Source organism: Primulina eburnea, chromosome 1, assembly GCF_022965805.1.
Source record: "Primulina eburnea isolate SZY01 chromosome 1, ASM2296580v1, whole genome shotgun sequence".
Lineage (NCBI taxonomy): Eukaryota > Viridiplantae > Streptophyta > Magnoliopsida > Lamiales > Gesneriaceae > Primulina > Primulina eburnea.
The window spans coordinates 2,415,215-2,430,249 of NC_133101.1; the positions used below are offsets into that span (position 1 = coordinate 2,415,215).

General features: G+C 29.4%; 1 protein-coding gene across 2 annotated transcripts; it reads left to right on the top strand.

Annotated features, from left to right (window-relative positions):
- Positions 1–1,274: 1,274 nt before the first annotated feature.
- Positions 1,275–7,765, top strand: LOC140808734 (uncharacterized). 2 transcript variants are annotated; one of them, XM_073166056.1, is made up of 4 exons: positions 1,275–1,596; positions 2,237–2,475; positions 3,176–3,324; positions 6,371–7,765. In XM_073166056.1, the coding sequence occupies exons 1-4, from the start codon at positions 1,427–1,429 to the stop codon at positions 6,452–6,454; spliced, it is 642 nt and encodes a 213-aa protein (XP_073022157.1). In that variant the 5' UTR covers positions 1,275–1,426; the 3' UTR covers positions 6,455–7,765. The 2 variants fall into 2 exon arrangements, with proteins under 2 accessions (XP_073022157.1, XP_073022078.1); XM_073165977.1 differs by having other exon boundaries at positions 1,279–1,596; positions 6,303–7,151.
- The last annotated feature ends 7,270 nt before the right edge of the window (positions 7,766–15,035 follow it).

Here is a 15,035-nt window from a genome sequence, read left to right on the forward strand (position 1 = left end):
CAAACATATTATTCAGATTCGTGATGAAATCCTTATGGCACATGGCTCTAAACAGGCGTCGGTTGCTGTATTGAACAAGTGGTTTGGATCTTCGAAAGGCTTGACTGGAGCTTATGATTTCTTTGTTGGTCGGTGGACAAAGTGGCCGTGGAAACCGCTGTTATCTAAACAGTGTATTCTACCAAAGCACAAATTCATTTTGTGGTTATTTGCCCATCGGAAATTACTTACTCGAGACAGGTTGGGTTTCTTAACTGATAGATCATGCGTTCTTTGCAAAGCCTCTGACGAATCTGTCGTTCATTTGTTCTTTAATTGCGATATATCTTCTTCAATATGGAATTCTATAAGATCATGGCTCGACATGCGTAAAATGATGAAAACTCCTACAGCCATTCTATCGGCCTTTAGGGGTGTCTATCGTGGAAGCTCAAACTTAAACAAGATGAGGTGTGTGGCACTTGCGGCAACAGTTTATCATATTTGGAATTTAAGGAATGGGGTAATCTTCGATAATGTCGTGCCGAATGCTGAGGGGATAATCAACAAGATCAAGATCCACGTACTAAGAAGCCTGCCAAATTATTTACACATGTTGCCATTCTCGGATTACTGATTGAGAATATGGGTGTTGATGTTTAATGATTTGTAGACTTTGTTGTTGAGTTTTGAGATTGTTCCTTTTGATTCTCCTGGGGCTGCCCAGTGTATTTGTAATTAACTCTCTTTTACCTACCTTTTTTAATGAATTTCATTAAAAAAAAAAAAAAAAAAAAAGGAGAAACGATGTTTTATTAGAAATTTATCCTTCTTATCTTCAAAATCAATTTCTCGTCTCTCTCATTAAAATACGAGTGATGCTACATGTACATCCATATTTGTACATCAATTTGCACAACACAAAAAATCCAATGAAAAAATTAATTTGTCAAAATTTCACTATATATTGAATAAAAAATCTCACGATATAATGGTTATAATTGGTGCAACAATGTATCGGTTGTACCTTTAATATTATTATTAAATTATCCTTACCATATTTATATCCCAATAACCATTAGACAATCCACCATAGAATTCTAAATATAATGTTCCAATTCCAATGAAATTTTACGGCTTTTAATTTTTATTAAAAAAATATATATATGAAAATTGAAGATTTTGGAAAAAAAATTTAAAACTACGTAAATCAAAATGAATATTATATAGATAGATTATTTTGATGAAAATAATATGTTAAAAGTTATTTTTTAGATTTTATTCACTCTTTATTAAATCACAAAAAATCCTGTGTGCTCGGAAAATTCTGCCAATCCCGTCCTTGTGCCGATTTCTGCCCACGGATCGACGACCCAAAGGACATTCCTGGAAGTTCGTGAATGCGGGCCTCGTTCCCGTTCCCTTCCGATATAGATTCTGTCAAACCATGGCTGTATCACAGACAAGAAACAGTGGGATAAATCTTCTTAGGCTGAATGGAATGCCCATTCTTGAGCAGCTGCACTTGGAGGAGAGACTTCTAAGAACCACATCACAAAATTGGTGCCTCGTCAATGATGGAACCACTCATCCCACCATTGTCATGGGTGTATCAGGGTTAGTATGTTACGTCCATGGAAATTTCAGTAGCAATCTGTTTCTTTCTTTTGAATCAAAGATTATTCTTTTAGTGTTCATATGCTTTACAAGATTTGAGCCCAATTTAGTTTTTTCTTAATTGACATCCCTTGCGGTTGATCATAATAATAATCCCTTGAACACAGTCAAGTAATTAACAGATGTTTCATGAATGATATATCTCTTATGATAGTTTAGGTTTTCAAAACTGACTGCAGGCTTAGACTGAAATAAATGTTGTGGATTTGAAATTAACTGCATTTAGTTAATTTCCTCTGTACCTAAATCAACTTCCTGAATCCACTCCATGACCATTTTCACAAGTTTTAAATACACGCTACATCTCTATAACACAATTCCAGACTATTTTTCTTCATTCGATGGGAAACAATCTCCATTTTGTCTTTTAATGGGACATCTAGGAATTAGGATCATATTTTGTGTTTGGCTTGCTATCGATAGAGAGATTCCTGTATCAGGGCCATGTAGTTTGAGTTTTATGTGTATCTGAAAGAATTATCACCCGAGGGCTTATATTGTTCCGTAGTTAGGCACTGCACTCAGTTGAACCATGAGAAAACAAGAAGTTGATCTGCACTAAATGAATATTTTTCCGTAGGAAGCCAGTGGAACTTCTTGATACCGAGTCTGTTTTAAGAGATGGAATTCCGGTCATTCGAAGGTATACTGGAGGTGGTACAGTTATTGTGGACCATGGGACAATTTTTGTGACATTTATATGCAATAAGGGTGCAATTTCAGGTTTACAATCATATCCTCAACCTATCATGTCTTGGAGTAGCCTATTATATAAAGAAGTATTTCAAGGAATTGGAGATTTTACCCTTCGTGAGAATGGTACGTTGGTACCATCGCTATTTTACATTTTCTAGTTTTCTGCTGATATACAATAGCTGATATTGTGAGCAAGAGTAGCTCAGTATGTGATTTCAAAACCATAAGATGGATAATTTGCCAAAAACATATGCTTCTAATTGCTGATCAGGTGTTTCCTTCCATTTTTCACGTGTTTCCCTTTTATAATTCATTAGGATCAGCTCTGATCTCATCTATAGCAGGTAGACATTTTTCCATTCTCTTTGTTAACTCTGCCACCTTCTTGATATGAAAACAAGCGTAGATCTTTCGTATTTGAAGTTGATTGAATTCAATAATCACTGACCATTTTCCGTCCTAATTATATTTGGTTATATTGGTATTTGGTGGCAGGTCAGGGTTTTCCTTTAGTCCAATTTCTCATTTACTTCTCATAGTTACTGTTGAAACCAGGACATTACCATTGTTTGTGAGTATAAATTTAGGCTGATTATTCTCTTTTCTTTCCAATAACCTTGTGAAACAATCATATGATTTTGGTGTCAAAAAGCCTTCTGATAATTTCTTTCATGCATTGTTCCATGGAAAACCACTAGCTACTTAAATTTGGCTAGGCTTTTTTTATAGCCTAACACGATTATCACACGGTAAAACAGCTTTTTCTCATCTTAATTTCACAGTGAGTTTGATACCACTTACTACATGTCTCTGATTCATTCAGATTATGTGCTCGGCAACCGTAAGTTCGGTGGAAATGCTCAATCTATTACCAAGAATAGATGGGTCCACCATACGTCATTTTTATGGGATTATGAAATCAGTCACATGGGTTATCTCAAACTTCCAAAACGAGCTCCTCAGTATCGACAGGTTTACTTACTATATCCTTTTCTGTTTGTCATGGCCTTTGGCACAGTTTGTTTGTTGCCATTCTTGTCTTTCTAATAGGAAGTCTATGTAGTCTGAGTGTTTGCCTTTTTAACTCTGAATTTTTGTTTCTGATTGATTATCTGCTCGGACATAGAAATTCCTAAATCTTGCACGTACCCAAGTTGTAGTGTTTCCGAAAACACCTTAAATTGTCTACAAACTTATGGAAAATGAAAACGGCATCCCATGTTCCTAATTTCACACTCTTATGTAATTAGATGTAATGCTTATGTATGCTCCTTACCTTGCAAATGAATCCAATAATCCTTTCAGTTTACTTGCTATTGTACAAAGAGATACATTCATTCTCTTTTGATTTCTTGAAAAATTGCTATGAGCATTGCTCTATTCACACACATAAACGAGTTAACATCTTACTGAGCTGCTGATTTGCACGTTCTTTATGTGAACTAGCATGATGCACGTGCGTTGCACGTAATATCAATTATATTATAAAAATTAAAAAAAATTGATTTTTTAAAAAACAATTTGAATCATTTTGTTATTTATTTGGGCTTAATTTCTTATCATATTAGACGATTTATAAGAACTTATATAACTTATTTTCAAAATTGTTTTCTAAATTTAAATTCAAGCAGTTGATTTTATGTTATATAACAAAGTGTATGGAACATAATAGATAGAACTAAATGAAGTGAAACAAATTCTTTTAAAAAATTATATATTCAAACACCACGTATAAAGCATAACCTAAAAATCAACCTAATTATGGATTTTATCAATGTATAAATCATAATCTACATAAGCGAAGCATACTAAAGACAAATAATTATCAATTTAAAATCACTGTGACTAACGCATAAAAACAATGTTAAAACAAATGAAATAGTAATATTGATAGTAAAATATAACTCATGATATTTAATTTAACCTCGTAATAATTTTTTTACTTTTTTTTTTACAAGTCTATATCATGGATAATAAATTATATATATCGATATTTCGTAGACTACCATTGATGACTATTAATTTCTTGTTAAATAAGTTTTAAAATAATAAATAAATCAACAAATATAAAGAAATGCACATTCAAATAAGATTATATGATAAATATCAAATAAACTCATATAATAATTATTAAATATAGATTTTAAACTATTGGTATGATTTTCACCATTAAAATTTGAAATATAACAAAAAAAATAAACTTTCATAAAAAAAATGTTATTTTTGTATCTATTGAATTAATTAGTTTGATTTCAAAATAATTAAATATCATATGTAAAAATTCTGATACTTTAACAAATGCTAATCAATGATCATTATAATTATATTTATTATAAAGATTATATCATATATTGTTTTTACATAGAAAATAACTTAGAGTCTTTTTATTGCTTATTAAATCTCTTTTCATGAATTACATATTCAATGTTTTGACTGATGATTGATTTTATCAGCAATACATGTAATTTTTTAGTTATACAGTTTAATAAAATAATCATGCCTATAACATATATATTTGTTGTAGATAATTTTTTTTTCATATTTTTTGAAATCATACTATCTTTTAAAATCGGAATTAAACTCTTTACTTTCAATTCTTGGTTAAAAAAACCCATAAAATATGTTAGTTATTCTATTATTGCACGTATGTTATAAATTTTTCATATATTTTTTTGTGATACTATAATTCATTATTTAATTAAAAATTGCACTAAAAATATAATTACAAAATTACAATAAAAATATTAGGAATAAATGTAGAGAGAAAATTAAAATGATAAAATATTTAAATATAGTATAAAGATGAGTTATTTGATAAAATTAATATAGGAGTTACATTCTATTCTATTTTTGTGATAGTATAATTCATTACTTAATTAGAAATAACACAAAAATATAATTACAAAATTACAATAAAATCATTAGGAAAAAATTGTAGAGGGAAAATTAAAAAGATAAAATATTTAAATGTAGTATAAAGATGAATTATTTAATAAAATTAATATAGGAGTTACATTCTATTTTTGAAGTGTGTATAGAAGATTAATTTTGTCATTGCACGATTGTAAATAGAGATTTTGATTAATATTATTTAAATTCACAATTAAATTTAGATTTATAAAATTTTATATTTGTTCATGCATTTAGAAATTAATTCACAAAATAAATTTAAAATTTTGATTAAATATAATTTTCTGGTGTGAGTATTTAATGGTAAAAAAGTTTACAATAAAATCATTAGGAAAAAATTGTAGAGGGAAAATTAAAAAGATAGAATATTTAAATGTAGTATAAAGATGAATTATTTGATAAAATTAATATAGGAGTTACTTTTTATTCTTGAAGTGTGTATAGAAGATTAATTTTGTCATTGCACAATTGGAAATATAGATTTTGATTAATATTATTTAAATTCACAATTAAATTTAGGTTTATAAAATATTATATTTGTTCATGCATTTAGAAATTAATTCACAAAATAAATTTAAAATTTTGATTAAATATAATTTTCCGGTGTGAGTATTTAATGGTAAAAAAGTTTACAATAAAATCATTAGGAATCATGCATTTAGAAATTAATTCACAAAATAAATTTAAAATTTTTATTAAATATAATTTTCCGGTGTAACTATTTAATGATAAAAAAGTTTATAATGATGAAATTATAAGGCTCTAAATGTCAATTGATTATTAGTAATGATGAGACATTTATGTCCTATTATTTTTATCTTTACATAACAATAATAAAAAGTTTTATTTTGTTCAAGTTTGCACGAAGGGTATTCTTGTCAATACACAATCGGAAAACAATGTCAAGAATCTACACTTTTATAGGTATATAGATACTTGAAGATTTGTCAAAATTATGAGTCGTTTTTCTTGATGTTACCTGCAATGCAACTTTATATATGAAGCGAATACAAGAATATTTAATTATTTTGTGTGGTTAGGCAAGGGATCATCTGGAATTTATATGCCGGATGAAGGACTATATGACAAGATCCGATTTCATTGACAGAACAATCAATGCAGTCGGCTGCCATTTCCTGCTAAGATACTCGGAGCCGAAAGCAATTCAGTGGCCTTTAGGTACCAAATTTGAACCCTCCAGTAGGCTATTAAGGAAGCAGGAATTGGACGAAGCCATTTTCAACTCCCCCACAGCCGTTTCAGCCCCCTTATCGCCGTGACAGCAGGAATTTTGTGACGGAGGAGTCCAACATATGTTTATCTTTATAAATGGGATATTCGTTATATGGAGTTAGCAATAATTCGTCTCCATCGTTATATTTACTTAAAATTGATGTGCCTATCGACCAGAAGCCTAGCCAACGCATGAGGGCAGAGACATGTACATACAAAGACTGTATATTGTATGGTCAGCAGCAGTGAATCTTGGAGCAATGACCAGGGATCGAGTGTCGCAAGTGGCAGTGTGGGAGTTTTATTCTCTCCAATGAGAAGGAGCTCTTTGTGCGCGGCGTAGTATATGGTCTAGCTGCTGCTGGTTGGCTGAGTTACCATGATTTATTTCCTCTCACATTCCTATCGGGCTGGGGGTGAGGGGCGCCTAAGGTGAGCGATTTCACCTTTTGGAGCAAAGACTGTATATTGTACCAATTGTTGGGTTTCTCGTGTCCTTTTATGTGTTCCATTAACTAATGTAATGTTTGGTGTTATTTTTGTTTGTGCGAGGAAAATGTATCCTTTTATGTTTTTCCGTTTGGCATAATATGTCCTTTCATGTATCCTTTTTGAAACAAATTTAAAAATGGTGCCATTTCATTAACATGTTCATACATACATGTACACAGACACAAATATAGTAATTCAGATATATATATGTATACATCATATAGAATTTACTCATCCAAGGTGTTTAATAATTTTGCAACAAGTGCACACAATGACAAATGCCTCTAAAAGCCTAGAAAATCAAGCTAACAATGAAAACACAGAAAACAAAAATAGCATGCTCCACAAAGAGGATTGAACTTGTTCATGTAGCACTTAACCCCAATCAACAAGAATAGAAGGATAAGGCACCATGGAGGTAGGTGTGGTGGTCGCGTATATGGTGGCGGTGATTACTTCTCTCCTTCTCAATCAAGCCCCGGAGATGGTGAAAATGGTTGATAGAGCACGGAAGCCTGAGGGGGCCGGCGACCTCGTATCCATATGCATCACGAGTTCTCTCAAGAAGTGTCTTGAAAAAAGGATGATAAAGATATGATATAGGAATCATGAATTCTTGACATTCTTCATCTTCTAACCCTGCCCTAACTTTTAGACACCCTTTTTTCACCTTCATCATCTTCTTCTTCTCATGCATAAGATCCTTCATTTTAATTCTTTGAGATTACAAGAATATGAATATATGAATTTGAGGAGTCAATTTATTCTGTGAAGGTTGTGTGGGTTCAATTCAGATACACATGCCATGGTTATATATAGAGATGTACAAAATTGATTAGGGTTTTGACATTAGTGTTTGCTATTTGCTATTAATTTAATTACTGAAAAGGAAAGTTTGAATTTATCTCCAACTATTTGCTATTTTATAATAATTAAAATGCTTACGAATTGATACACTTGTAATTGACAAAGGATTAAAAATCATTAGTCAGACACTCATTAATTATTTGCAACCGCCAAATATCTCATATATTTTTTTGTAAAATAGTTATTATAATATTACTAATGTTTAATTTTATCATAATTTTCGATATAAAAAATAAAAACAACTCATTTACATTAATAATATAGATTTTAAAAAATCCCATGGCAATTCGAAATGTCTCTTCTTCTTCTTTTTTTGGTCGATATCACAAATGTCGCTTGGATTCATTGTATGGAGCAAATTAAATTATTATATTCCAAGATTTTATTTGACCATGACATGAGAAATATTTTTCATCTTATGTGTTGAATTAATTACTGGTTATTGATTTAGTCCAAAGTACCATATATTAAAATTGGCTCAAACTTTATACGAAATTCTACTAAAGAAATGGTATATAAATAACAAAAGCGAAATTACTTGTACCGATAGTTTAGGCCAACCAAAAACTAATTTTTTTTTCCAGTATGTTATATTTTATATATATATAACTATCTATGTTAATTAGATTAATTTTCGAATTAAAGTAAATATGGTTACGTAATTTTATTTACTTCATTTCAAATTTTATTTACAATATAACCAAAATTTATAAATGTAAAAATTCTTAGAACATAATTCCTTTGAAACTACAAATTAGGATTCACTTCACAACTCATATATTCTTTTTTTATTATTTTTCAAAATTACCTTCAACTATCTAATAAAAGCTAGGTCTTACATATATCTCGAATCTCGATCAAATAAACATTATATTTAAAAGAAAATTTGCAATTTTTGCTATTCATGTTTGTTTTTTACAATTTTTTATGTTGTCAAAATTGAGTTTTGGTTTTGTATATTTCAATTTTTTGTAATTTTAATATTTTTTCATCTGAAGTATTGATATAACATTGTATACATAAGACATAAACACCACATTATGTTATATTATTTCAACATAAGAGTCACATCAATATCACGTCAGAAACGACCAATGAAAAAAATTCAATTTTTCCGGTTTTAAAGTTTCTCCAAAAAAAAACACACACGTTGTTGCACATATAGGTTGAACGTATAAAAAAGTGAACATTTAATTTAAATTCAGATTCGGAAACACTAATATTCAACTTGCGACTTAAGGTTATTTCAAGATCAACCCTTGACTGCAAGTGGGCACGAGTTGAAAATGTTTCCTCGAATATTTCATAATATACATACATATATACATACATACATATATATATATATATATATATATATATATATATATATATATATATATATATATATAATCTGGAAATATTATTACGTACCACTCCACTGGATTGACTTTATATGATCCTCATGGGTTGGTTGTTAATCCATAAAATGTTAAAATCAGATTCTTAGAATATATTGAAAGGCCAACTCAAATATTATTCAATTATATTAATCAATTTGTACAACATATGGTACGTATTCGCATTTACAACTCTATAAATTAATAAAATACTAACAAATGTGAATTTTTGTAATACAATTTGTAGTTTCAAAGGAATTATTAAATTTTCATTCATTTTTTAATTATTAATTTGATTGGGAAATTATTTTTTAATAACATATACTTTAAGCATATCAATATAGAGTTGGTAATTGTTTCTTAATTAATATTGATGATATCATCATTATTGTACAATGGAAGTCACACATTTTCACAGTAGTTTGATATTGTCATTTTAGGCTTAACTATCGTTGATTAGTTTTAGGGTTTTACAAAAAATGTCTCATACCAATAAATATATCTTCCAATTATAAACTCATGGTCTTTCCCATGTATTTTCAATGTCTGACTTTGGTTGCATTCTCAATAATCCTCATCTCAAACAATAAGGATCATCATTCTTCTCATGGTCCGAGCATCCCTCAATCTCATTCGCTATCCTCGAGATCACTCATCTTCACTGCGTTGAGAGCGCACGTCTCATGTGAAATACTTGGAGTACCACCTACCTAGATCTCATCACATATTTACTTGAAGTCTCCACCTCTTACGTTTAAGTATAAGAAGATTCTAATTACATGGTTCGATCTAGATCATGACTCCGATACCACTTCTTGTGCAATGGAAATAATGGTATGATATTGTATACTTTGGACCTAAGTCACATGAATTTGTTTTTGACCGTTACCTAAATGGCTTCGTATTCCAACTTATAAGCTCATAGTTTTCCTCGTGTATTTTCAATGTACAGAGGAAATGGGGAAAATATATTTTTGGTGGTCTAACTTACACGTTTCCTACATATTGCTAGGAAAATAAAATTTAAATTCCAATTAAAACTCCATATTTAAAATGATTTGGCCTTAATACAATTTCTTTTCTTTTTTTTTTCATATTTCATTTGATTTTTTTATTAAGTGGCGACATAACTTTGGAACTTGATGACATATCTAGCTGGCATTAACAATGTCTGAAAAATGAAAATAAATATGCACAAATTATTTTATCACTGAAATGGCAAAATGAAGAGATAATATGCACAAATTATTTATTATTTCTCACACTGAAATCTTGATATGAGATGACTAAATTTTTATATAATCGAACTTATAAGACTATTTTTGCTTATTAATATCAAAAATTAATTTTTGCTTAATAGCCTATAGAACCTATATATTTTTAAATTTTCCATATCAAAACATTTAGGAGGTCACACATGCATTTTAAAAAAAAAAAAATACGTCACATGCGCAAAAGATTGACAGAAAAGGTGAAGAAAATTGTGGGAGAAAGAGAACCGCCGAAAATAAGAGCTTTTAAAATAATGAATAATAAATTACACTTTTTTTAAAAAAAAATCCAGAATATAATTAACAACTATAAAATCATGCCTAAATATCATCATAAATCATAATATAAATTATGATGTACGAGAAAAAAGATGCATCAATTGAAATACCATAATCAAAATTAATACAGGACAATCACGAAATTTTGTTCAAAATATAAATTATCGTCTCTCAGATAAAAATCCATCGTCATCGAGCAATAGTTGGACTATATTTTGATTACAATTCAATTTCACTTCTCACATAATCGAACTGCATGCTAATCTCCGTAGCTATATATGTATGCGTGTGTTCTTGCTACATGTTATCGTTGAAGTGGGATTAAAAGTTTTGACAAGATTGAAAAACTTATGAAGAAGCCTCCGGAAGCTGGCGATGATCGAAAATGCTAGCGGTGCCGATTGCAGGTTAGTTATATTTTCTCAATTCCCATTCTACTCGCAGCCGTAGATCAAGAAAATCCTCGACGGAACATGGCAGCATGAGAGGACCAGCTGCGCTATAGCCAAAAGTTTCGCGAGCTTTCTCGAGAAGCCTTTGAAACCGAGGATGATACAAATAAGATATCGGCATAGAAAATCTCTGAAACCCTCCGTTTTGAGTGTCATCGTCCTCCTCCAACCCTACTTGAACTACCAACCAACCTTTTTTCACTTTCTTGACCTCTTTCATAATATATTATATAATTGGTTTTTAATGAAAATATATATAAATTTGTGTGTATTTTCAGGGTTTTTGGAGAACTATATATTAGATTAAATTATGAAAATAAAATAAAAAATAGTAGTATGAAATGGCACAAATTTGTAGAGGTGTGAGTACTTACTTATAGGCGTACTCATATACTATTAATGAAAGTGACTGTTCGATATTGTTTTGCCTTGAGTTGTCTTTTGGTAGACATTTTTGCATTGTCAAGGAAACGACTCTTCGAATTAAGCATGTGCCTTTTGGTAGACATTTTTGAATTGTTAAGTACTTACTTATAGGCGTACTCATATACTTATAATTTCCTAGTGGGAAGTTTTAAAAATCGATCGATCAGTCTACGTTTGTTTTTTTAATTTGTTAAAGTTTGGTTTTAATGTAGTGAATTATTTTTTCCATATTTCTGATTTTCATGCGAGTTCTCAATTTCAGTATGAAATGAGTAAAGTTCGGTATCATGTCAGCACAGAAAAAATCCGACTACTTGTGAAGAAAAAATTAGTTTATTGTATTAAGATCAAATTCTGACTTATTAGATTATCAGAATCTTAATTGAAGCCGACCTATGACCCGATTTTCAAAAGTTTCCCTTTAATTTGTAAAAATTTGGTTTGACTAATATAATTTTTTTTTATTATTATTCTCTTCTTTTGTAATGAAATTTAAATAATTTATAATTTTATATTCCATGGATATTTTTTTTATTCTATTTTTTTCTCAACACAAATTCTATATCGGAATGATTTGTTTCTTATTCTACCTACAATATTATGGATTTTTAAAAATTCCTTAGTAAACCCACTTAGGATAATAATGGTTTTCTCATTAATTATCACAATTATTTGTCCCTAAGAACAATACAACAAGCAAGATAAATGCATACTCGTTTACTTGTTTTTTTTCAGCTCTTTATCACCTCAAAAGCCCCACACTATTCACATATTAATACAAATTGGCTTGATAAAATATCAAAAAAGAGAGGCCTGATTATCTATCATGAATTGAATAGGCATCATAGTTCACTGTGATTCGAAATTATCAAATCTGAGACAAACTCGAACATCTTCGAAATTTTTTCCGAGCTAAAGTCGAGCTCAAATTATTTTATTTAACAGTTCATGAACCGTTCACTATCTTTAATATTTTATTAATATAATATAATTATATATTAAAAAAAGATATTTCAAACCATCGGAATATTTATTCTCAGACAATATTTAGTTCGAATAGCTAGCTCATGAACATGTTCCAATCTTTCCAGACTTCCAGCCAAACTCGAATTTGAGCCAAAAAATTAAAACATTCGAATTTCGAATCGGGTACTTCTAATTCAAGCCTTTAAAAGTTTTTCATGTATATATAGAATTTATCATGTGAATTGTGAGGGTAGGCAAACCTCAAAATCAGCTTTCGGCGGAACCATGCATTTGGGAGCCAATTTATAGTGGGCAAACCCATGCATGTATCGATGTGCAATATTATGGATTTAGTCACATCCTGTACGTGTCCTCCATCTCCCAACTTCTTTCTATTTATATCCACACGTTGAGTGTTATATGAACCTATGTGACTTGGGATATTTATCCATATATATATATATATATATATATATATATATATATATTCAATATTTGATATTTCATATATAATGGGTTAGAGGCGTAAACGAATTGAGTCGACTCAAAAAATATTTTGTTCACACTTGAAATTATCAAATTGGATCTGAAATCGAACGTGTTCAAACTTTTTTCGAGCCAACTCGAGCTCAGCTTAATATGTTCGATAGTTCGCGAGCTTTAATATTTTTATAATAAATATATATATGATATCGATCTTTAGTAGTTAGTGGACATTTTCGAATTTTTGAGTTGAACTTGAACTCGAATTTTAATTTGAATCTAATTTGAGCCGAATAAAGTCAGACTTGATTTAAGTTCATTCACACCTAGATCTAGACTAATAAAATGTCAAAATATACTCTCTTATACATTGTTCTAAAAAATTGGGTCAACTTCGAATATTTTTTAAAATTTTATTTGGATATTTTGAAAGACCAAAATATCCCCCACAAATTGTATTAAATCTCATATATACCCACCCAAAGCGTCAAAAAAAATTTATTTGTGTAATTTTCATTGTATCGTTCCTTTTTTAAAATATATATATATATATATATATATATATATATAATTAAGTTTCATTTTATCTTATTTTATCCCAACATCTTAAATGATTATAATAATTAAAATAAGATGATACAATTTATATTTATAAAATCTAAATCTGTACAATATAATCTAAAATAAGGTTAAAAACCTCTTGGTATTATTTAAATATTTCAACAAACAAATTTCATAATTTATGTATCACATTGCAGACTTAGTTCTAACATGCTCTCATATATTGGATTATGATAAATATTTGTATAGCTTTATAATAATTTAATTAAATTGGATTAAAAAATTTATCTAATGAAGACTTGTACAAAACAATGCTAGCCATGCTCGTTATGTGTATTCTCACTGATTTGACTCGTTTGTCACTTGAGATAATGGAATCAGAGTCGATCATTAGCAGGAACACTATGAGCTAAGTGATGCAGGAGAGAATATTATGTATTTATATCGATCAAATTACCCGCTTATAGTATAAGTACACACATATCACATATGCATGCACAAACATATAGATACAGATACACGCAGGGGCGGAGGCACTAAGGGGGCTGGGTTGGGCTCCAGCCCCCCCTAAATTTTTTTTAAAAAAATAAATATGTTTTATTTTAAAAAATTTGTTGATGAGCCCCAATCTGTATTTTTTTCTTCTTTAACTTCTCTATTCTTCTCTCTCAAATCATCACAATTTTGATCACTTCAAATTGCTGTAACTTCATAATCGATCGTCAGTTTTAAAAATCGATTGTAGATTCGGAAATCCCACGGAATAAACTTTTTTTTAATACCAAATTTTCGAAGTTTCTTTGTCGTCTTGAAATCAGCCGTTGCCCATTGGTCGCCGTTTTCACCGAAAATATGAGAAAATCTTAATGTTAGACTTTGTACCGCTCGTTCTTGTTGTTCTTCGTTAGATTTCGAATTTTAAAGGTAATTTCAGATTTTAGTATTTCAAAATTTGGGTATTTTGTTTTTTTTTAATTCCGATAATTGATATATATTAAATTTTTTATTGTAGTTACTATTTTGAGCCGATTGATGATATTTATAATTTTTTAGAATTTATTTGAGCATTATTTCGAATTTCAGATTTTATATTGAGTATTGTCGATTTTTAGTGTTGATTATTTATTATTTGGATGTTTAATGCTATAGAAAATATAAATGCGAGTTTATAGAATTTTGTAGGAATTTTTGAAAAATTCAGAATTATGTAAATGGGATTTTTGAATTTATATTCAGTAGTATTTTAGCTCCATGTTTTTGAAGGTATTAAATATTAAATACTCTTGTTCTATGTTTTCATGAAGTCACTATTTACATATTTTTTATTTTAATTTTTTTAGTTAATTATTTATTTTATTAAATAC